Source organism: Chenopodium album, chromosome 10 (genome assembly GCF_948465745.1).
Source record: "Chenopodium album chromosome 10, dcCheAlbu1.1, whole genome shotgun sequence".
Classification (NCBI taxonomy): Eukaryota; Viridiplantae; Streptophyta; class Magnoliopsida; order Caryophyllales; family Amaranthaceae; genus Chenopodium; species Chenopodium album.
Window position 1 is genome coordinate 28,835,314 of NC_137843.1, and position 25,405 is coordinate 28,860,718.

Sequence of the window (25,405 nt, forward strand, 5' to 3'; positions counted from 1 at the left end):
TTTTTTTTACAGAATGATTTTTTGGATAATTTGATGTACAAATATGTTAATACATTAAATGCAAATCCTTAAACTATTGACTGATTTAGTTTTTCAGCTTTTTTTCATGTAATTACAAGCATTTTTCTATGGAAGTCCCTAAACTATTGATGACTAAGCAAACAAACAAAAAAAAAAAATGCAAAGTCCCTAAAATATTGCCAAGCATGCATTGCAGGTCCCTAAACTATTGATGACTAGGCAAAGTCCTAAACTATTGGTTGGAAATAGTACTCCTTGGTGGTTGAGGGACCAATTTACCTCACTCAATAGTTGAGGGATTAAAATGTTACAAATAAATTAGTTCAGGAATCGTATTTGATTTTAACTCAAACTAGTATAGTATATATATGTATAAGCACAATAATTTAGAATGACTCAAACTTAAATTAAATCCAACAAACCCAACTCAAACAAACCTGACCCAATTACTCGAATTAACACCACACCCGTCCTACTCCTACAATTGGTACACGCGGGAAAGAAACCCAACTCAACAATATTCGATTGAACAGAGTCGAATTCAATTATTTTAGTTTTGTTTTTTCCCTTTTCTTCAGTCGTGCTTCCAACTACATCACCTCACCTCTACTCTCTCTCTCTCTCTCCTCCTTTTCATCCATGAAGAACCAACGACTACTTCTCCATTTCTCACCATCATTCTCCATTGAAACCCCTTCTCCATTTCTCTCTCTCCCCTCTTCTATCCTCAAAGGGGGAGACATTTGAGGTAAAACAGTGAGAAATTCCATCAATGGCGACCCAGAAATCGGGTAAAGAGAGGCAAACATGGCAGACTTCATCGCCTTCTTCGTCGTCTTCATCATCGTCTAATGTATCGGGTAATTCCCTTAATAAGAGTGTTAATGGTCCTTTAATGCATCAATCCAATCGATCTAAGACGCCTGCTACGGCAAAACGGTCCGTAACCCCGAATTCTAGGGCTCATGATTCGAAACGCTCTGTTACTCCGGTTCCGAGAAGTCATAACAATGGCGGAGATGTTGATTTTGTCAAAGCGCCGAACACCAAGCGCCCTGTTACTCCTCTTAATAGAAGCAATTCTATTGTTGCTCATGACCCAGGTTCGTTTCTAATTAATCGACACGTTTTTTTTTATCACGTTTGTCAATGTAAAAATGCAACTGTAAATTGAACTTATCAATTAGTAAATTATAAAATCTTAGATATCTTGAAATCCCATGTCATTGTATTTATTACGTCTATAAATCACAAAAGCTAATCAAAGTAGAGTGAGAAGCATGTTTTTTAGGCTGATAAATTTCCTAAAATTTGGTTATCATCAAATACGTTTATTGGAGTCGTATTAAGTTGAGAATGTATGACATAATCTCGAGTAATTGGGCGGTATTAATTGATCATTTTTTTTTTTTTTTTTTTTTTTTTTTTTTTTTTTTTTTTTGGTATTATAGGATACACTATATATGATGCTTAATCATAGCTAAGTGCAACTTTTTTTTTTTTTTTTTTTATTATCCATAATTATAGTTAGGTTAAATGATTGATTGGTTTTTTTTTTTTTTTATCTAAATGAGTACAATATGAATTACAATTGAGAGTTGGGGGGGGGGGGGGGGGGGGGTTCAGTGTTAACCACTCGGTGAAGACCTCATTAGTTAAATGATTAAATTGTTGATAACCATTTGATATGTCAACTTTGAAGAAATTATATTATTAGCATTAGAGATTGTATAAGTGTAACCGAATGTTGTGAATTAAATGTACAAGAATATACATTAATCTTTGTAATTTTACTTTGCTTCTTACTTTGTACTGTATTTATAGTGTTATAATAGAGTCTGGATGACGATAATCGTAGCATTGATTAAAGATCGTGATTATCAAATTTTTATTCTTCCCTATTGCTCCATTCTCTCTCTATTTTTTTCCCCCTTGATGTTCATGATCTTGAGTTCAAAAACTAATGAGCATAGCCAACTCTTTTGAGATTTGCTTTTCTAAAAGCCTTATATCAAGCTAGATTATTGTTTGTGTCGATCATCTTGGATTATTGATCAACATATAGTAGTTTAATTTAGTCAAATAAGGAATTTCAATGCAAGCTATAATGGATCATATGAAGAACGGGACAGTTTGACTAAGTTTGAGAGACATTAGTGGACAAAAGGATTGGATATTTGCGTTCATGGACAATAGCTTTGTTTGATTTATCTTTTTTTTGTCAAATTTTGTAAAAGATAAGTAAATGGAGTTTTGTATCATTATTCATGGATTAATAATGATACAAAACTCCATTTACTTATCTTTTACTGATTGATTGATTGATTGATTCATGGATTAAGGATTTGAATGTTTGCACTAAAATAAATGAATAGCTAAGAATAAGAGGGAGGGGGTGGGGAGGATCTTGCCTCATATGGAGAGAAATTAAAGGAAGTAAACAACTATTGTTTATGGATTAAGGGACTACAATGCATGAACCACGGCTATGAATTAGTTGGGGTGAGAGGTATTGGAGCTTTTAGAACTTTTGTAAAATTGAATTTTGAAGTTCAATAACTTTGTATATCATTTTAGTTGCGTATGCTTTAAAACTTTGTTAAATCTAGGGTTGTTGATACAACTTTAATCTTTGAGAAATTCACTTTCATTGTATATAGGGAAATTTTGGATGATAATCAAATTATTTGAATAGTGAAGTAGGACTTGCATGAAATGGGATTTTGTTTTCTTTTTTTCTTCATTTTACTAAACTAGCTCTAATGCTGCCCATTACAGAACCCGGAAGAGTCAGAGTGGCTGTTAGGCTTCGGCCAAGAAATGATGAAGATCTTGCTTCAGATGCAGATTTTGCTGATTGTGTTGAATTATTACCTGAGGTTATTATTTCTCTTCTTTTTTTGTCAAGAATGTAATGATTTTAATATGAAATGCTTTGTTTTTATAGCCTATTCTCTCTTTCTTTCCTTTCTTTCCATAACTAAATTAGATTGTTTGGGAAACCTGAAATTAATACTAATTAGTTGAATTCAGTACAAGAAATATAAACATTGATTTTCATTGTCGTTTTTAATGTTTGGAGAACATCTGGATTTTGAATTCCTAAACTTGTAAATTTATCTGTAACCTAGTACTAAAATTTAAATCACAAACTTTTCTCTCCTTACTTTCTCCACTCCTGCTCTAGCTTCAGTGTCATCTTCTAAGAAAATCCTTGCACTTGCAGGCTATGAAGTTGCCAACTTTGTTAAAACCAAACTTTTAATCTAAAACCCTGCCAGCTTCGTACTTAATTTTAAAAAGTGCTCCTATGCACAAGACACAATCCGACGCAAGAGCTGGCGCCTCAGTTCTGCGAGGCGCAAAGACCTATAAAAGAGCACACCTATGCACTTTTTCTAGGCTGCTTTGTGCGCCTTCACAAATTATGTCGCATCTTATATTGTAAGACGTCAATAGCTAATGTGTAAGATAATTCTTGTAAAAAACACCACGTGACTTTGTGGTGGTCAGGTTTACTTTAATTCTAGAGGAGAGATGAAATCTGTATCCCCCAATTTCATTTGAATTTGAAGAATTCTAGCCATTGATCTCATGGCCCATTCACCTTATTTCAGAATTCTTTTTTTGCCTTATTAAACAAATATTAATATCTTTTCTTATATAAATAAGTTGCACCTCACCTACAAAAGGCGCGCGGTTTTGCCTTGCACCTAGACTCCAAGGTATTTTACCCCTTGGTGCACCTTGCGCCCTCTAAAACAAAGGCTTCATATTTCTAGATGTGTGTATACTCAGAAGACTAAGTTAGGAGGATAATACGGTGAAGATTTGATGCTTAAAGGGTAAAGTATTTTGAATCTTTGTGCATGGACCTAGAACTGTAACATAGAGAGAAAGGTAAACGTGGAGAGATTCAAAGGGGAAGGATGACAAATCTGTACCTGACTTTATCACCAAAAATTTCCATTGCTTGATGGATTGATAACCATGAAAAAGGATCAATTCAATAAATAGTCAATTGCCTAGGATTTTGGACATTGATGAGGCTGCTGTGATTTTGTGACCTGTATCAAGAGCCTAATATTGATTTGATGATAGATACTAACATCTTTAATCACTATTTCTTACGATCTCTCTATTTTCTCCACCAGTAAATTTTTATAAAAATTCTTTCGTCTTTTGCCCACCAGTGTCACCATGTTCTGCTTCTTGGAACAACTGCCTTCTTCCCCCCCCCCCCCCCCCCCCCAACACACACATTATGCTTTTCAGAAGTTTTATTGCTGGTAATGGGCAAAGATGGTGAGATGCTTGGCATAATTTATGAATTCCTTTCAGTAGCTTCTATTATTTACTTTCTTACACAAGGCTTATGTAGAATCCTATTAGTTACTCTGTTTGCTTTGAATAATTTGGATTTTAGAACTAATGTATCTGCATACCTGTGTCCATACTAATCATAAGTCCCCAACCTGCAATTTGAGCTTTCATAATTTGGACACCCGGATACTTACCTGTGCCTGATAGTGTAATGTACATACAAAACTTGTACATAAAGCTAGCCTAGCCAAGAAAATGGATTCCGTAAATGAGCCTTGCTGGGGATATCTTAATTGCTGGTCATTTCTGGAATTTCTTTGTGCAATTTATAGTTTGTTTAGCAGTTCTTTTATGCCAGATCTCTAGGGCACATATTATCCCTTGTTGATTTTGGGAGATTTGCATTTACATGTTCTGTATTGTTGTTTGGCTGGTTAAATATTATTATTATAATTTTTCCTTATTAGGAAAAATTATCAAGAATAATCCCAACTTTGCTCTGCCCGCCCAATATAATCCCAACTTTCGATAATTTTTTTTAATAATCCCAATTTTACACTCCATCCGCCCAAAACAGTCCCAAGTTACCGGTTACCTGTTTAAGATTTTTTTACAGGTTTAATATACATGTGTCACCACGTGATTGGTCAAAAAATAAAAATATTAATATATTATTATTATTAACTAATTAATTTATATTAAAAATAATAATAATAATAATAATAAAAAAAATAAAATGCCACCACCATCCCCCAGCACCTCCCAAAAGGCCCTCCTCTCCGACGGCGCTACCCCCTCCCCTTGCCGACGCCAGGCGCAACTACTAACAGTCGACCTTGACCCTGTCCCTACCCCTATACCGGCCGTCAGCCCTCTCCCTTCCCCATAAACCACCATCCGCCATTAAAGAGATGCGTCAACCGCTCGACGTTCGCATCGAAATTCGTCACAAAGAGCAGCAACATCTCGACAATCATTTAATACCTCAATGTCTCTCTTCAAGTCATCTCCACCTTCAACCATCGTCCTTTCACCCCAAGAAACACCCTCTCGACAATCGAACTAAAACGCCTCCCAAACGGGTCTTGAAATCGGAGGGTGTGCGAATGATGGTTTAGGAAGGGGGAGGATAGTCAGGGCGGCGCTGGCTCGGGGAAAGGGGAGGGTGTTTGGGCAGCGGCCGGCGCCTGGAAGGCTGGGGGTTAGGCTGGGCTTGTGTGGCAGTGGGGGTGACTGGTTGAAGGTCGCTGGTGGTTTTTTTTTTTTTTTTTTTTTTGATTTTTTTTTTGAATTTTTTTTAGCCAATTATAGAATGACACGTGGCTGGTAACTTGTAATAGCAAGTTGGATTACCTATTGGGACTAATTTGGGCGGATAGAGTATAAAGTTGGGATTATTAAAAAATAATCAAAAGTTGGGATTTTTTTGAGCGGATGGAGCAAAGTTGGGATTATTTTTGGCAATTTTTCCTTAATATTAATATTATTATAGTTTTTTTTTTTATTTTTTTAACCAAATTCCAATCTTACTATGGCACAAATGTGTGAGGTTGTAGGGGGTGGGGAGTGAATCTGCCCAGCCTCTATGTTAACACATTTCTGCTTTTGTATGGTGGTGGTTGAAGGGGAGTCCATTAGTTTCTGCTTGTATAGCCTTTTTGTGGATAACATGCAGTGAGGAATGATATGGTTTTTGAAGGATCTTTCGTCAATTTGTTGTTGGTTGGGTAGTTATTTGACAGTTCTTGATCATATGCTTCATGTACTTTTGGGGTAGTTGTATTGTAGTATCATTGTATGGAATGTCGTTTCTGCAGTCTTCTTTGCTCTCCCTTTTGTTTTATTGGATGCCTTCTTTTCTGTAAAGCTTTTTTGGCATGTCAATAAACTCTTGCTCCTAATAATGAAAAAGGAAATAGTCTAGAGTCACTTGTTGTTTCATTATTTGGCAGTCTGCGGTGCAAGTTTGGCTGGGTGCTTTACTGATTAATTGTTCTTTATTAATGCAGCTAAAGAAACTGAGTTTGAAAAAAAACAACTGGAGTTCCGAATCTTATAAATTTGATGAAGTATTTACTGAATCTGCTTCCCAAAAGCGCATTTATGAAGTTGTAGCAAAACCTGTTGTTGAGGTAATTTATTGTTCTAGTCGACTTTAGTACTGTTTCTCACAAACAGAGTAACAGGTAACTTTTACACATCTGTTGGAGTGTTATGTAACTTCCATATTTCATGCCAAAATTTGTATCATTATTAATGATTTAATATCCTAATTTTTATAAATGAACTTTCTCATTCCCATCTAATCTTTTTTTTGAGAGCTCATTCCCATCTAATCTTTTATTATATATCTTGGAAATTTGACAAAATCTATTATATAAATAGAAAAATCTGTATACACTATAAACTTCATAAAAATCAACTTTGCAAGAGTTGGGGTTTTTTTTTTTTTTTTTTTTTTTTTTTGGGGGGGGGGGTGAATGTTGGACAACTTAGGCTACTACACTTTTGAAATATAGGGAGTTTATGTTGTTTTCGTGTGCTCTTCATATGTGCTACAGTGTAGTTACTTTTATAAATGTGCAGTGTCTAAGCCACTGAAATACAGATTTTGATTTCCTCCTTGAACTAGCGAAGTGATTTTCTATTGTATTACTCATATTAAGGAACGTGACCTCTTTTTATATGAGTATTTTTTTTTTTTAAGGGTTTGTTTCTCTACATATATGATTTTAATTGATTATATTTAATTATCCACTTGCTTGGCAGAGTGTGTTGAGTGGCTATAATGGGACAATTATGGCTTACGGTCAGACAGGTACTGGGAAGACTTACACTGTTGGCAGCCTAGGCAAAAATGATGCATCAGAGCGCGGCATCATTGTTAGAGCTGTAGAAGACATAATTGCAAATACATCTCTTTCTAATGAGAGCGTGGAGTTCTCCTACGTACAGGTATTTGACTGCTTTATGCTTTATAGGGTTATATAATGCTGATCCTAATGTATTTTAGTAATGGATTAGCTTGTATAATTTGGGGTACTGGCAAATTGGCAATAGATTTGCTTGCTTAAGTTTCGATATTGGTTAGCAGTAGCATGGGATTGTTGTGAACATCAATATTAAAAAATGTGACTAGTCATGGTGCCACTTTTTATGTTCTTTAATGCATGACATGAGAACTTGGCTACTATAAGGTTATATTTCTAAAGATTAGAATCTTAAGGATAGTACAATACTTGGGTTCGTGGTTTAGTTTTCTTTGTTGAAGTGAAAAGCCACAGCTTGCGATTTAAGGGTCACTCCCTTCTAATTTTTTTAATTGCATCACTCTCCTAAATCGGCCAGTGCATCACTTTCTTTTTTGGACATCTTTTCTTATTTTTTCTACTATATCTCTCCTCATATGGTCCCCGCTTCTATTTTAGTTCCTTTTTTTTTTTTTTTAATTATCTCTCCTCTCACATCCCTTATTTTTTTTTAATAAACTATTACCCCACTATCTCCTTTCTTATTATTTTTTGAATTCCCAACAAATCTCACTTACTCAGTATTATACTCCATTCAACTCACCTTCCTAAAACTTCTTGCCGGTCAAACCGATGCACTTACAAAACCAGTGGAACTAATTAGTAAATTAATTATAATTGCAATTCTGGTTATATAGTGTTCCTCCAGATGCCACTACTGATATGGCCTATTGAAAATTCATTAGCATATTCTCTAACATTTTAGCTGTTACTCATCTTTCGTTTATTTACTCTAGCTGTACATGGAAACAATTCAAGATCTACTTGATCCTGAGAAGGTTAATATTCCGGTTGTTGAGGATGCTAAAACCGGGGAGGTGTTGTTGCCCGGTGCTTCAGTGATTAAAATTCATGATCTTGATCACTTTATGGAACTGCTTCAATGTGGTGAGGCAAATCGCCATGCTGCAAATACCAAGCTCAACACAAGCTCTTCACGCAGTCATGCTATATTAATGGTGAGAATTATTTTAAGTTGTTTCTTTGTTACATATTTCTTTTCTTTCATTTTACATATTACTTGCTGTTTTTGTGTCTGCTTCAGGTTTCTGTGAAAAGGTCCATTGTTGGGAAAGGTAAAAATGTTACTTGTGAAAAAGTGGCTGCTACTGAAGCACAGAGTGATATGGGCATAGATAAGATACGAAAAGGCAAGCTGCTAATTGTGGATCTTGCTGGATCTGAAAGGATTGACAAATCTGGTAAGTTGGTAGAGTGGGTGTTTATATATTATGTTAGCCAAAAAGGTATTGTGTTTGATAAAAGCTAGTATCTGTGAAAGCATCTTTGTGTAATAAGAGCTTCTTTTGTAACTTGAACTTTTAGTTCCTGTAAATATATATTCTGACTGTTTCTCTTTCTATAAGTAATGTACTATCAGCCCCGTCAAAAAAAATATATATATAAAAAAGAAGAAACTGAGATAAGTAATGGTGTATGATGATAGCATGCAACTGACTTGATGATTGTTATCTTTGAAGCTAATGGTTTGATCATACTGTTCTTTCTAAAATCATAGCACCTTTTTTTATTTAGGGCTTGTTTGGCATCATTTTTGGTTTTCAGTTTCCTGCTTTTTTTTTTTTTTTAAAACCAAAAACAGGAAACAAGAAAAAGGTGTTTCCACTTTTTTGTTGTCAGTTTTCAAAATTATCATGATTTTAATAAGTTTAAATAATTTTTGATTCATTATGGACATATATTAATTTGTTTTTTCATGACAGGCAGTGAAGGACTATTGCTTGAGGAGGCTAAATTTATCAATCTCTCTCTCACTGCATTGGGAAAATGCATAAATGCATTGGCTGAAAGCAGTCCTCATATCCCAACTCGAGATTCCAAGTTAACAAGAATTTTGCGTGATTCATTTGGGGGTAAATCTTAAAATCCTTTCTAAATCTACATGTATGGGACTTATTGGTATATGCTGGATACTTTCTCTGTCCTGAAATCACCTGCTCAAATATAAAGTTAAAAGTCTACGTAAGCAATCTTTGGCCATTGGTAATCTTTGAACTCCCAATTTTATCTACTAATGAATTCAGGGTATCACCCCCCTCCTTTTAGTAGGGCTACCTGCAATAAGCTTTCTCATGTTTGCTCTTTACTGAAATAAAATTCTTATTTTGGGATGTCCCACATTCCTACATTTGTGTTTTAACTTCTTGTCTTGGGCCTTCTCTGTTTTCTTATGATATTCTGTTGTTAGTATTTTCCCTGCTTTTATATTATTTCCACATGTAGGGGATGCACTTTTTTTCAGGAGTCCATGTTTAAAGGAGAGAGACAGAGTGAGGGACCCATGTAATAAGGAGAGAGATCTAGCGAATCCATTGCCATATTAGTAATGTTGTTATGAATATGCATCTCCAAATAAAGGAAATGTTGCAATAAATAAACAGAGGAAGTGTATTAGTGTAGAAGGTTGTTTACCCAAATTCGCTGAATCTTTACATTAAATTCTAAATGCCTTTTCCAAATTTTGATGTAGCAGACAGTTGTCGTTTTGAATCAAGAATCAAATGTGAACATCCTCTGTGTTATCACATGGGGGGTATGTTTAAGTTCATATGGACAACCCTACCTTGCCTTGGGTTGGAAGTAATCTTACGTTGATGGTGTTGAGTTTGATTAAGTGCTTTAGGTTATCTCCTCGAAATGAAGGCAGGAAAAGCAAAGTAGTCACCAAAGTTTTTATACCTACTCTAACATCAAAAGCCAAGGAAAAGTTGGTGGAAAGTGGGTAGTAATGAAATCATATAGTATAATAATATAAGTGGATCATCTGGTGGGCTAAGGAAGGTAAAAGAGGATTTCTTTGGCTACCAAAGGAATCTAGCAAAAGTGGGAAGGTAAAAAAAGAACACCCTAGAACGGAAAGCAGGAAGATAAATATAAAGGAGGGACTATCATGCAATCTCTTTGACTTGTCGTATTGTCCATCAGAACTGATCTTGTAATCCTACTATGATATTGCTTGTCCTAATTTTGGTGTGCATCTTTGTTGAATAGGCTCTGCTAGGACCTCTTTAATAATTACAATTGGGCCTTCAGCACGTCATCATGCAGAAACAACTAGCACAATAATGTTTGGGCAAAGAGTAAGTAGCTTCTCTGAGATTATGGTTCAAAATTTCATGGAGCACAAATGTCTGTTTGATACCCCTCTTGAGTTTTTCTTTTTGTTTAAAGATTTATAAGCTTCTTAACTGTGGTGAACTAATTACTTTGATTTTTGAAAAAAAAAAAAAAAACAATGCTTATGTGTCTTAAATAATCCTTTGAAGACAGATGGCTTTTCTCTTGCTTGTGTTTCTAGTCTTCAGATGGTCTGGTACAGTGGTATGAATAATTACAAATTTTTTTAATGTTTGCGTGAGACAAATTTGGATGATGTGTCTCATCTGAAAGTTGATTACTTTGGCAAATAGTTATTTTCTCTGCATGCTTCCTAATTTACCATGTAGTTAAATTTTTCTTCCATTTCAATGGATGATGACTGCTTATTGCTACTGTAATGAATGCTCTCTAATATGCTACTCATCATTGTTTAGTCACTTATGGGATTATGTAATTTTGAAACTGTGCTCTGTGGGAGGGAGATAGCTTCTCAGGTTATGCTCTTTATGCCTAAATTCCCTCTTATGTGAATTTTGGTCTGATATAATCATTATTGAAATCACTAGCCTGTATTTAAACTTACTAAAGTTGTGATTTAAATTCATTAGTCCTCATCCAGAATTTTCAGAAATGGTCTGAATTATAAGCCCTAATTTGAACTTCTCAACTCAATAAACCTGAATGCCAGGCTGTTTCTCTGTGTGTGTGTGTGTGTGTGTGTGTGTGCTTGTTTGTTCTCAATAAATATGCCATTTTCACATTGGTTCTTCTATAAGAGTTCTTTGTTGTTTGTTGTGATTTCAGGCTATGAAGGTAGTAAATGTGATGAAGGTGAAAGAAGAATTTGATTATGAGAGGCTTTCCAGAAAGCTTGAAAGCCAAGTCGACCATCTTACTGAAGAAATTGATAGGCAACAAAAGATGAGGGATAAATATAAAAATGAAATGGAGAAGAAGATCAAAGAGTTTCAACGTTCATCCGCTGAGGAAGAAAAGAGGCTAATTGCAAGGTCTGAGGTAGTTTCCTTGTCTTTTATATTCTTATTATTGTTGTTGCCTAATAGTCTCATACTCTCATGAGATCCATTAATTATCTTTCCATCACCTTTTAGACTGTATTTTGTTGATTTTGTAAATTCTGTCTTATTTACAGTATCAGATTTACTCATTTGTTTGTAGATCCTAGAGAAGGAAAATGCTCGTTTGGAGCAGGATATGAAAGCTATGTTGGATGAATTAAATCATCAGAAAGATTATAATAAATTATTGCATGATGAAGTGGCACATCTAGAAATGAGTATAGAACAATACAAGGTATCTCCTTTAACTTCTATTCACTTAGCCCGATTGTCACAATTTTAATTATTATTTCCCTTCAAATGACATTTTATTGACTTTGTGTGATTTGCTGTAATTTTACTCTATGTTTTCCTTTGGGGTGGTCATTGTATGTATTCTGGAGGTTGAGGCTTTGGAAGTATAAACAATTTGCATACATATATTAAGGGAATGAAATATAATATGGAAGAACAACTTATGATAGTAAATACTTTGTCTATTTGAGAAACTCTCATGGATTAACTCCAACATGATCTTAAAGAACTATATATCTATTAAGCTTTCCCAACAAGCTTTTGTAAATGACTATTTTCTCTTTGGGACTTATCATAAGCCCATGTTTGAGATGAGTTGCATCACTTGCATGTCCACGTTGTTGGTGAAGGTTGAAGTCTCCATGCCCATTTGGAGTTCCAGGTATCAGATATGGATACTTGAGCTGAAATGATGAATGGTTATGATATATTATAGTCATTGAGTTGACATTTCCATGTTTCAAGTATAGTGTGATTTTCATCCTCTTGCACCGCCTCAATTATTCCCTCAGTAATAAGTGTAAATAGTTTATCATCAATCTAATAAATCTTTGGTTCATGAGCTATACTGATTTTGATCTATTGTTGTAGCAAAATCATCAAGAAAACTCGACATATCAGAAAGCTCTTGCAGACACTACTCAGATGTATGAAAACCAAATAGCAGCATTGATTGAGCAGTTGAAGGATGAGCGAGCTCGCTATGAAAGAGCTGGAAATCAATCAGATGTCTTGAAGGCACTTCTGAGTGATCACGAGGGCTCCATGAAGGTCAGTTGCTTTTCCTTTTGATTGCCACACCATAGTGTGGGAGGGGATTAGATTTAAACAATCTGATTTATACAATTGCAAAGACTTTATTGCTAGATCCTTGGTTCAGAAGAAAATTGACTTTTTAACTTCTTCACAGCTGGTAACATATGTAGGAGTGCCTATTGCAATTAGTCTCATTACAGCCCAAAATTTACTATTTTCTGTTTACATATCTGTTTTTTAATTTTATTGTGACATGTAAGCACTGATGGCTCCCATTACTGACTCCTTTATTTACATTTTCCAAACTCGATGTTTTCTTTCTGCTGGAAATTGCTATAATAGAATTTCAATATTGATTTTCATTTTCCAGTTTTTATAATGATAATACAGGTATGCAACTGTATATTTCATTTGATTGTATGTACTCTCAATTTTCGGCATGCTAATTTTGCTGCTTGAAGTTTCAATTTTTCTACTATCTCTTTTGTGATACTAATGTACCTCATGAGTCGTGACTAATGTTGGGGTTTTTTCTTCTTAGTAGCTATTTCAAACAGAAAATTCCAAACTGAAGAAGGAGCTGCTTGATGCCAAGGAAACACATGAGAAGGCAATAGCAGATTTAAGTAAAAAATTAGATGACATGTATTTTCGTTGTGAACATGCTGAGAAGCAAGTGGACTCTCTTAGAAATGTCTCAAGTAATCAGACTACTGAACAGAAATTGCTCTTAGAAACCATCCAGTTGTACGAGGAGAAAATATCCAATTTAGAGAAGCGTTTTGAAGATGAGCATGCTTGTCGTGCACATGCAGAGGAACAGATGGAATCATTGAAGAAACATCTCAGTGAAGAGAAATCAAGTCAGGTAAGTCTTCTAATATATGAATCAAGTCAGGTAAGTCTTCTAATATATGAATCTATAATTTTACATAAACCTTGATTACAGTGGCTTTGATGACGTGTTGAATTGGCTACAAGCCTACAAGTACCAAATTTGGGATGTATCTTAGAGTGTAACATGTAAATTTTTGTCCTTGAAGATACTGGGGAATTATGAGTTTCCAAAATTATGATACAAGGAAAGTATTATTTTATTGGGCAGTATTAAAGTGTAGTGTTGATGCATTTTTGTAGTGTTAATTATCAGACACTAATATTTTTGGATAGTATCATACACTAATAGTTGGGGTGAAATAAAATTTTGTACTATAGAGTGGCTTTTCCCCCTGTTTGCTTCCCCTCTCCTTCCTGAGTTTTTTTAACACAAGTTTGGTAAATACCATTTATTTACTGTTATGAGACTTATGAATATGTTATTATCAGGTTTCTTTTTCTCCACAATCTGACTTCCCAATTTCAAAAATGAAAGAAATATGGAAGATTGTGGAAATTACTACACTTTCTTTCTACTATAGCCTATAGGGAAAACTACTGACTTGTGATGTCTGAAAGGGCTACCTTGGTTGGATTTATCTTGTTTTCAGCTATTCTAACAAGGCAAGTAACTCTTGCTTAACAATTAACCTTATCTATCATGGCTTTTAACCATTAACTAGTTTTTAGGCCCGGGTGATGCCCCGAGGTACTACATTAATTCCATGATTGAAATCCTTATTTATATTTAATTTTGATAGGACATATAATATGGTAATAGCTTAGTGGCTAACACTATACTTTTAAAACTTAAGGTTGTGGGTTAAAACTTCAAATCTTTTACAAGCCATATTTTTCAGTGCGAGAATGAAAGACTCAATTGATTGAGGAAGGGGCCATGTGGCACCTAAACTTCTTTAGGAATGCCTTTTAATATATTGTATATATGTTATTGTGCAAATTTCAAATAGAGGTAAAACATGAGTACATGACACTAGTACATAAGTGCAATTTTATTTATTTACTACTGACAGAAGCTATAAATTAAAAATATTGTACAAAGAAATGACATAGAAGCCTGAAATTTAAAGGTAGTAAAATCAAATGGGCTGTTACATGTTTGTTTATGAACAAGTAATGGGGGAGTTAGTCCTCTTTTATACTGTCTCTACCCCTATAAAATTTCCACACTTTGTTTTTTAATTTTCCCAAACTATATGTAATTCACAATTCCATTTCAATCAAACTCTTTTGGCAGTATTTTTAAATCTCTCCATCACATTAACCTGACTTTCTCTCCATCATAACACTTTGTATACTTCATCTTGTCTCTCTGTCAACAATCAAATTTTTATTGACATTTATAATTTACATCTATACTTTATATATGAGCCAAATTCACTAAATAAAAATAAAAAAAAAAATTAAATAAATAAATAAATTTGGAGGATCAGTTGGAGTAATAGAGTTGAAACTTGAATATAGTCAAAAGATTATTGCTGACATTTTGTTTTTTTAGTAAGTCCATGACGATATTTGACAGGTATTTATAATCTATAAAATTAGCTAATAATTGTTGTAATTTCTTCATAAATTTGTTTTCATGTATAGGATCAGGTGAAGAGCAAGATTAATGATTTGACAGAAAGATTGGAAGAAAAATACCAGAATTATCGAGATGCTGTTGATAAAATGCAGTGTCTGCAACTAGAAAATGTGAATTTGCTATCAGATAAGGTAAAACCCTCTAACTTCAATAGATCACTGTACTGTGTAGCCAATCTCAATGTCTCTCAATTTAGTGACAAGGTTTTGTCATCTGTATTTTAAGGAAAAGTTCAAGGATGAACTTGATACTTTAAAGGAGAAATTCTTGACGGAGGAGAAACAAAGGATGACACTTGAAGCCGAATTGGTCAGGTTAAAGAAATTTTTATCAGCAAATAGCGAAGGCATTGAGGTGACTTGAAGTTATAACACCCTTTATTTATCTCTGATGCCACCTTCCTGGTGAAGAATATGAAGGTTCCAGATTTTTTTGTTTTCAGGACAAGAAATCATATGCCAAACAGCACATGAAAGAATCATCATCATTCCGGTCAGCCATGGGTTTAAATAGGTCTATATCTGGCCAGAGGGCAACAATTGCCAAGATCTGTGAAGAAGGAAAGTTATTGTTTTTTATTTGCATCTTTGTTTTTTGTTAGTGTGAAAAGGATCTAGGTTTCATCCAAAACTTTTATTTCAAAGGTCCTGATTATATGTCCTTCTACCAGTTGGGCTTGAAAGGATACTAAAATTGTTATCATCTGAAGATATTGAAGTTCAAATGCATGCACTAAAGGTTGTAGCAAACCTTGCTGCTGAAGGTAATGTATTTATCTCTTAGCTATGCTCTGATGTGTTCAGTATACATTTGCTGTCTCTTAAATTCGCTTATGTTCATTTTATTGAATGTCCTAAAATAGTGTTCTCTTTCTAAAAACTGTTTAGAGGTGACTGCTTTAATCTTATTGAAATACTCTTGTTGTTTCCTTAAAAAGTCATTAATTAACACTTGTTTAATCAAAATCATACAATTTATAAAATGTGATGCATTTTGGGCAAGAGTGGCATGCTAAAGTGATCCTCAATTGCGCATGCACTTGTTCTTGTGTGTGTTTTTGGTCCACTTCCCAATCTCTCTTTATGAATGATAATAATGGGGATGTTTGCTTTAGTTATTTAGGACCAAAAGAGAGGTTTTACAATTCCAAACCTCTTGTGGGAGTGTCGAGTGTTTGATTGAGAGAGGATTATAAGAGAGGTTGTAGCCTTGTAGGAGATTTATGGAAGTGAGGTTTATTAATGTAGTTGTGAAAATCTAGGATGCTGGGTATAGGTGTCGGACTTGGGTATAGGTCTAAGTGTTAGACTTGGAAAGCTATATAATTAAGGATCCAGGGGCACGTTTCCATGGAAAAAAACCCGTCCATTCCGTTATGTAATGTCCGCTTTGTAACGGGTTTTAGACTTGCCGATCCAAAAAAGGTTGTTATATACCGCCAAATTGACATTCACTCCCAAATAGGCGAGTTGGCCGTTCCGTAATTGTAGAACTCTGTTTTTGAAATTGTTACATACCCGAGTAATTGTTTTGGCCATGCTGAGATGCTCTGAATAGCCTTCATCCCTATGAACCAGTGTTGCCATGGCTATGGAGAAGGAAGAAATTTGAGGGAGCGAGAGGTTAAAGAAGAAAGGAAGTACAAAAAAATCTGAGTGTCAAATGAGTCACATGGTGCTTTACAGTTGTATTCCACCTTTTCCCCCTTTTACTTTTTTATTTTTACCCTTTGTACTGTTGTGACAATTGTTTCCCATCACTTTTTTTACCCCTTTACTTATTTCTCCTTTGTGGTGAGTTACTGAGTTACCTAATAGCGGAGTAATAAGTATTATTGTCATAGTTTTAGCATAATATGGTACAAGTACTAAGACAGTGAGTAAAGAAGCTGTTATTTGAATAAGTGTTATTGCCTTCGTTTGGCATCGATGTGGTTTTTTTATTTTGTTTTTTGTTTTTCAAAATCATATGATATATGTCATATAATGAATCAAAAATTAGTCAAACTTATTAAAATCATGATGATTTTGAAAGCTGATAACTGAAAAGTGGAAACATCTTCTTTTTTTTTCCAGTTTTTGGTTTTTTGTTAAAATAAAAACAAAAAATAAAAAACAAAAAAAACCTGATAACAGTAAACAATGACAACATATGTGATTTTTGTAAAAAAATTCACACCGTGAAATCTGCGATCCGTTCTATTTAACCGTTATAAACCGTTCCCGCGACGTGGTTGTTATTGTAAACGCGACCGCCATGCACATTTCTAAAGAGTTTAAATTTTTGGTATGGACTGGGGACATGGTAATGCATAAAAGTTAATTTAATAATTTGTAGTTTAACAAAAAAAATTGTTTAATAGTTAACTAATTTTTTTTTTTAAGTTATGTGAGAAAAATGAAAGGTAATGGTTGAATATATCCATCAACAAGCATGTAAAATGAAATGTTTCATTTTTAAAGAACGGAAAAAGTATATGATATGGATTAGTTTTCTAATTGGTTATAATTTTTATCAAAAAAATACAAAGATGTTACCACTGTTACTCTACTAATGTTTAACAATTCTTAATATCAAACCAATATATTACAATGTTAGTTACACATAGATAAGTAAACAAAGTTAACAAATAGTTGGTACAAACGAGTGCTTATTTATGAGTTTGTTATTTGAATCAATTTAAGCTCATTGTTAGTAGTTTATAAGGCTAAAACTAATATGTTATGCAAAGCATGCATTACATGAGTTTATAAAATAATTATAAGAATTTAGAAAAAAAGTGAACTTAAATGAGATGATCTAATTGTTTATTTTTCATCTGCTCTAGTCTGATTTGATTTGGTCTATATTAACTAAAAAAAAGGCAGTTATTAGCTTATAAGTTCAATTGAATGCCATAGGACTCATAACCTTCATCAAAATACTTGCAGTAAATATTATCGTTGGGAATCACAAAAAGCTAAAACTTGAAATAGGCTATGCTGAAGGGTCAACATTCGACATGCAGGAAACACCCAATAAGCATGGCTTAAAGACCAAATAATGAAATTAAAATATGTACAAGGAAGATAGGAGAAGTTTGCTAGTGGAGATGCATTACCCATTCTTAAGGGACATTCCATGAAAAGTAAAGCATTAATTTCATTTTTATTCTAAGTAATAATTTAATAGACTCATATGTGAATATTCGATCCAGGTTTTGTTAACTCATGATGAAACGAATTCTTCATACTTGTTAATGAAATTACTTGTTCTATCTTCTTATAAAATTACCTTTTTTTATTTACTTCTGACATCTCTTATATTTTATGACACCTTTTTTTATTTACTTGTTAATGAAATTACTTGTTCTATCTTCTTATAAAATTACCTTTTTTTATTTACTTCTGACATCTCTTATATTTTATGTCAGATATTAACCAGGAGAAGATTGTGAATGAGGGAGGCCTGGATGCCCTGCTTATGTTATTGCAGACTTCTCAAAATACCACTATTCTTAGAGTGGCTTCTGGTGCTGTTGCTAATTTGGCCATGAACGGTATCCTCTTTTACCTTTTCCTGCTAATTGCTGTTTAAAGATCATAATTATTCATTGGAAGAGCCATATATCTTATTATATATAGATCTTCCTAAGATTGAGTTTGTGTGTGTGTGTGTGTGTTTTTTTTTTTTTTTTTGTGACTTCAATGTTATCACCATAATCCGGAGGCAACAGGGGCTTGTTGGTTAATATAACTGTGATATTTACTCAAGGGAGGTGATTTGGATTCTAAAATCAGTAAACTAAGCTCTAGGTTTAGTAGTATGGACTTGATAATATAGCAGCGCCCCTGCTACATATTTGTGTGTGTGTGTGTGGGTGGGTGTGTGTTTGCGCGTGCGTGTGCCTGCGTGTGCGCGTGTGTTAGGTTGTCACTTTGCAAACAGCTTTGATTGATAATTGGAGAATATAAAGGCTCCACTCGGATATGAACTTCTTAGTGTAGATCTAATTGTGATGCATATGGGAAGAATAAGTTGAGTCATGATGTGGGAGGCTGAAGGAGGTGCGGATGGCAGTCTTTGAGTGTTGTCTCAGATAAAGTCCTAAACCAATTTCCAATGGAATGCCACTTTGCAACAACTTTGTTTGATAATGGGGGAACAAAAAGGCTGCAATTGGACAACAACCTCTTAGTAGAGATTAAGTTGTAAAGCAGATAGGAATAATAAAATGAGTCATGATGAGGGAGGCTAGAGGAGATGCCATCATTGACTGCTATTGTTAATGTAAGTGGAGAATTTCCTAATAGTATGTTAATAGAAGTGGTATCTGTTCTTCAGTTAGTAACTAATTATTTTTTGAAGGTGTAATAATTTAGGAGCTCTAGACCATACTAAGGCCCTCTTCTTTTCACCTTAGTTTTGCCAAACTGAAACTATTTTCACTAAACTGAATTTAATTTTACTTCACTGAAATTATATTTACAGATTCTCTATTATATTTCTTCTTTACAGTTACTGATCTACTCAACTGAACTTATTTTTAACAAACTGAAATTATTTTTATAAAACTAAAATAAGTATCTTATCTTCAGATGAATTATGAGGAATTTGTTCAAAAGAATGTTGTATAGGCTGTTTGGTACAGGCAAACCAGCACGCTTATTTAAGGATTTCAGTTCTATAATCTTTTCTTCCTTTACCCACTAATATTCTCTAGTTTCTACTCTTATGTTCAATCTCTTTGTAGCTAACTTAATCAACCTCTCTGTGAACTATATTTTGTCTATATTGAAAGGATTAACGAATGTGCTAGCTAGTTTGCGATTAATGACAATTAAAAACAGTGAAGACGGAAAAATAATAATAAACGAGACAAGGAGAATTTACCGTGGGAAACCCGAGAACCGGGAGAAAAACCCATCAATCCACTATGGAGTAATAGTTTGATGAAGATTAATGTAGTTTACAAGCTTTCAATCATCACGAAAGCTCTCACCCCAGGCTCACCCTCTCAAACACTCAAACCCTAAGTGTTTTGGGTTTACATTGAAGCTCTCTCTCTACGTCTTTCCCTTCATCCTATTACTCTAACAATGACAAAACATGAGTATATATGGTGCTAGATTACAAGGAAGATCAACAACTAAGATTACTTCTCGAGCGAAATAAAAGAAACCGCACGCTGGAACAGGCAGCCGGTTCGACCGAACCTACCCTGAGTTTGGTCGAACCAGGGGTGGTTCAGTCGAACTCTTACCTCCTAGAGGTTCCGTCAAACTCAGGGGACTCAGTAGCTTCTGCTCGAAATCCTGAACTCCCGCACTACACGGACATCTCTTCGTAAACCGGCCATAACTTCCTCGATTCTTGACCAAATCAAGCTTATGACTTGTCGTTGGAAAGCTCTTGAGACGAGCTATCACCTCCAACTTGAATCATCTCAATATCATTTATAGATCTTGAGATATTCTCATTTGAAGTCAGCCCTTGCCTTTAATTATTTCTTTGCACCAAGCAAACAATCCATAGCTTAACTCCAAAGCTATGTACCCCCTTAGCCTTCTTGAACCGTTCTCCACACTTTTCAAACCCAACATATATATATTAGAACTCATGATTGTTGAGGTGCACAATCAACGAATGTCTCCAACATAGCTTGTGCGTGTTTTTCTAAAATATATAAGGTGGAAGATTGACATTAGAAGAATAAGATGACCATGATGATCAATTGGAAATAACTGTGTAATTGAAGGTAGTGCCAGCAGTTTTGTGACTTGGAACTCCCAAAGCTTATCAACTAAAAAAAAAAAAAAAAAAACGTTACAATTACTCTCTCCTACCCTATATATGAATATTCTTATTCCGTTCTCACTCTCCATCTTATTCCTTTTCCCTCAAGCTACCTCTAAAAGCATTATAATGCCATTCCCCATTGTATCCACCCCCTTTGCCTGATGCTTAGCATTTTGCTGCCTTGCTGGGTTTGTGTCATAACAGTATATTCTCCACAGTACAAGTATAAAGTTGAAATCTAATAGATTATGAGTCGAGATATTAGGGCTTCTGTCAGGTAGTATGCAGTTAATTAAGTGGTTCCTTTTTTACCATAGTTAATTTCTGGTCACCACTCTAGCTGTTTTCTTTCCGATGATGAGCAGCTGGATATGCTAGTCTTTTCTGGTAAAGTTTCTTCATAAGCTGCACTGGGATTTGGGCATCCCCCCTTATTACCATTGTGGAGATCATAAAACACACCATATAGTGATCCTCAATAATCCTTGAAGTCTAGCATCTCTGCCATGCTTCTTAATATGCTGATTTTAGTGAAGCCCACAAACTTCCTTAACGTTGGCCACAAAATTTTGAGGCTTTTGTGTTTAATGTTGTTTATTGAAGAAATCAATAAAAAAAAATGCAAAGGGTAGTTTTGGAGTATGTAGATTGTAGGGTTGGTGGTTAACTATTATGAAAAAGAACTTAGAACTTAGAAGGGCAGAATGCAGAAACTTTCCGGAATTAGGCTATCTATTAACTTTATTAGATGAATGGTTGTTAACATGCCTATTGTTAAACAGACTGGATGCAGCTTTGAAAAAGGCAGGTCCATGCTTAGTATTAGGGGATTTTTAAACATGGATGTGGCTGTTTGAGATGAGAATGAGACAAGAAGGGAAAAAAAAAAAAAAAATATGAGCACACAATGTGAAGAAAGAGCGCACAGAACATATCGATGAATAAGATTCTTTTCCCATTTATTCCCTACAATGGAAAATAATATTTAACCGAAAGGGGGGGGGGAGAGGGGGGGGAGGTGAGGTGGTAAAATGCCTCCTTAATGCTTTTTTTTTTTTTTTTTTTTGTTAAACTCCTTTATGCTATAACTTCAGGAACTCAGGAAAGTGAGTGAACCAGGTTCACAATGTCGGATATTGGGCGTGTCACCATGATCTCATGATGAGCTCCTTGATTTATATGCCCCTGTCCTTCCCTTAACACCCTAAAAAAATTTCTGCTAGGAAAGTATGCCAAGAAAACAATTGTAATATATGAGGAAAGTGAAATTTTGGGAGCAAGTGTTATTCAAAGAAATGAAAATAATAGCACTTGTACCCAAAGATGTGGACTGTATTGTCTCACTTTTACCTCCAATCCCTTTCAACTTATCATCATGTACGTCAAATTCATTAATATTGAGTATCTATTGATCATTCGGATTAAGGTCAAAAGAGGTTTGGTTATTCTTAATTTTTTTCAACTTAGGAGAACCTTCTGAATTTTCATCCTTCTTTCCTGCTAAAGTTGTATATTACTGATTGCTACCCTCGTGATTCAAGGAGATGGAATTACTTGGCTATGTACAATCAAATCTATGATGAAGTGTCTTGTTTTGTATTCTAACTTAATGCTATATGTTAGTCGAAGCATGGGGAAGGTGAATGGTTTATTGCATTGCTTATTTTCGACGTTGGCTGTGGTAATGTTGCTTGTTCCCATTAAGATAGATTTTTTGCTGCAATTTGTCGTGTGAAGGGAAAACACAATTTTCTTCACCAAGAAACTAAAGAAGTCATTGAACATGATTGCTCTACCATATCTTAATTAGTTTCATAGGTTCAATTTTTTTATTTTTTTTTCCGTTCTTTCATAACCTTGCTCCAGTGATTAGTTTATATAATCTTACATTTGAACTCAAATATGACATGCTTGAATTTTCTTCAGAGACTAATCAAGGCTTGATAATGAGCAAGGGAGGTGCTCGTCTTTTGGCAGATACAACAACAAAAACAGATGATCCCCAAACTCTTCGAATGGTGGCTGGAGCAATTGCAAATTTATGTGGCAATGGTAAGCAGACATGACCACTTTCAATGACTTGCCATGAAGAAATTTAGTATCACCATTTTTCTTATACAAGTCTAGCATATATATCATTTGTGCCTTTGAGTTGGCTCTTCCTACAATATTAGATGGGGAACATTTTTCCACTAAAACCCTTATAGGAGAAAGATGTGCCCTTGTCTTGTCAATAATAGCAGCAATATGGATTTTGTTCATGCTACTCATCTGCATGATTATACTTGCATACTATTATCATGAATTTCGATGTCTTCGTGATTTGGATTTATTCCAGTTGCATTACACTCGGCACTCAAAGATAATGGAGGGATTAAGGCACTTTTGAGCATGGCCGGTTCTACAAATATTGATGTTGTTGCACAGGTAGCCAGGGGATTGGCCAACTTTGCCAAATGTGAAACACGAGAGGTTATACAGGGTATGTGAAGATTTTCCATCATTTGGTAAATTTATGATCCAATCATCTTCAGCAATTTTAAACATTGAAAGTATTTTCCCCTTCAGGTCATAGAACAAGTCGCTCACTTCTTATGGAAGATGGTGCACTTACATGGTTGATTGTCAACTCAAAGACTGCCTCTGAATCAACTAGACGCCACATGGAACTTGCTCTTTGCCATTTAGCACAAAATGGTATGCTAATTTATTTCATCTGTAAAGTTTGGCAATTTCTTTTGTTAATTTGTTTAAAATATTTTTTTTTTTTTCTGAACTTATGCCCTGTTTGACTAGGATGCTTTCTAGGTGTATAAAGGGATGGTGTTGTTTTGCTTTAGTGTGTAGACCTGGCTTATTGGGTGGGCTGTTGTGGGCCACTATCTGAGTGGACTGATTTTGGGCCTATCAAAATTATTAGTGGGCTGTGATGGCTATGTAACTTAGGGCTAGGGTAAAGCATTGTTATTGAGCTGGGTCAAAATGTCATTTTAATATCATGCTGGTCAAAATTTTTTCATCTGTGAGGATTGTTCAAAAAATACCACTCCCTCCATCCCCAATTACATGTCTAAAACTTCATCTATTCCTTGACTTACTTTTAATCAACCAAAGCCCAATTTTATTTTATTTTTTCCTAAAAATGTGTGGAAAAGGCGAATAATGACCCTTTTATCACAAAACCCTATATTGGCCATATCCAAAGCGGTAAAAGGGTCAAAGCCCTTTCATACATAGTCTGACTATATCACCAATGAACAGCAATGTCCTATAACCACCTCTAGCCATATGTTATTCTTCTCGTGTCAAAAAATCTGGATGGTTAATGCTTTAAATCTTCTTCTAGTTTTCTAATTTTCTCAGGTGTTATTAATTATTCGATGTCTAGAGTGGTAGGGGAGAATATTCATTTTGTTTTAGTTATGTCATGGACATGTTTTATTTTTCTGGCTGGGTTTTTGATAAATGATCTGTTTATTAACTTGGTCTTGCTTGTACTTGAATTTTAGATCATTCAACATAGATGGTTTAAGTATTAGTTGATTACTCAACATAAGCATGTACTTTGTATTTTTGCACCCAATAAAATAAGGAGTATAAGGCAAAAGTTGCAAACTCAAACTTAATAGTGAATCACTCATTGATTTGATCATTTATTTGGAATATTTCTTTTTATATAAAACATTTAAGTTGTGGTTTGCAATGATACACCTTAGTACTGTTACATTATACTTTTCGTGCTCCTTGAAATATTGCTTATAGAGCATCAATATAATTTTTTTTTTAAAAAATCGGGTGGACAAAACTTAGTTTAAAAATTGAAAATAACATATGATGACCAAAAACTTGTTGAATAAAAAACAGGTATTGAATTTCATTTTTGTTCATCATTTGTTATTAGTGAACCTTTGTTTCTTACAACCATAGCGTCAATTTCAATGCTATCACATGCTATATTTTGTGGAGCAAAATGGGGGAGCACAGATTGATTTTGGTTTTGTCCAGCTAAATTTTATCTGTTAATGTACTAATTGTTGCAGAGGGTAACACACAAGACTTCATATCAACTGGGGGATTGAAGGAGGTGATTCGAATATCGTCTGAATCTGCCAGAGAAGATATCCGCAATCTGGCTAAGAAGACATTGAAATTGAATCGAATGTTTCAAGCAGAAATGTCAGCTGACTAATAAAATTTCAGGTGTACTAGAGCGTGGTGCTACATCTTTAGGCTTTTACTTCATATTTGTAAAATAGTGTATATTATTCCTGATAAAGGTTTGCTAGTGATGAAATGTAAATTGTTCGATCAGTATGGTAAACTCTAAACAGAAATAGCTTCTGTGTTGTATTTTGAGGAATTAGCAGGAAATTCAATTAATTTTGGAAAAAATATACTTTAATAATCTCGACTATTGACGATTTACTTTTAATAATCATAATCGCAACTAAGGTTTATTGTCTAATAATCCTAACTATGGGGTCAGTTTGCCTCCAATGGTTCCAATGAACGGTAACCTGTTG

The 25,405-nt window shown here is 34.5% G+C and overlaps 1 protein-coding gene across 3 annotated transcripts; it reads left to right on the forward strand.

The window, feature by feature from the left end:
* The first annotated feature begins 573 nt into the window (after nt 1-573).
* Nucleotides 574-25,287, forward strand: LOC145562390 (kinesin-like protein KIN-UC). Of its 3 annotated transcripts, none has more exons than XM_081622649.1 (21): nt 574-1,124; nt 2,800-2,900; nt 6,354-6,476; nt 7,114-7,299; nt 8,111-8,332; nt 8,419-8,575; nt 9,098-9,247; nt 10,386-10,474; nt 11,298-11,510; nt 11,673-11,807; nt 12,458-12,637; nt 13,167-13,490; nt 15,110-15,235; nt 15,330-15,458; nt 15,547-15,662; nt 15,773-15,867; nt 18,517-18,642; nt 22,809-22,934; nt 23,221-23,364; nt 23,451-23,579; nt 24,923-25,287. In XM_081622649.1, exons 1-21 carry the CDS (start codon nt 794-796, stop codon nt 25,069-25,071), a joined length of 3,351 nt encoding a protein of 1,116 aa, XP_081478775.1. In that variant the 5' UTR covers nt 574-793; the 3' UTR covers nt 25,072-25,287. The 3 variants fall into 3 exon arrangements, with proteins under 3 accessions (XP_081478775.1, XP_081478778.1, XP_081478776.1); XM_081622652.1 differs by having other exon boundaries at nt 15,336-15,458; XM_081622650.1 differs by having other exon boundaries at nt 15,116-15,235.
* Nucleotides 25,288-25,405: the final 118 nt, after the last annotated feature.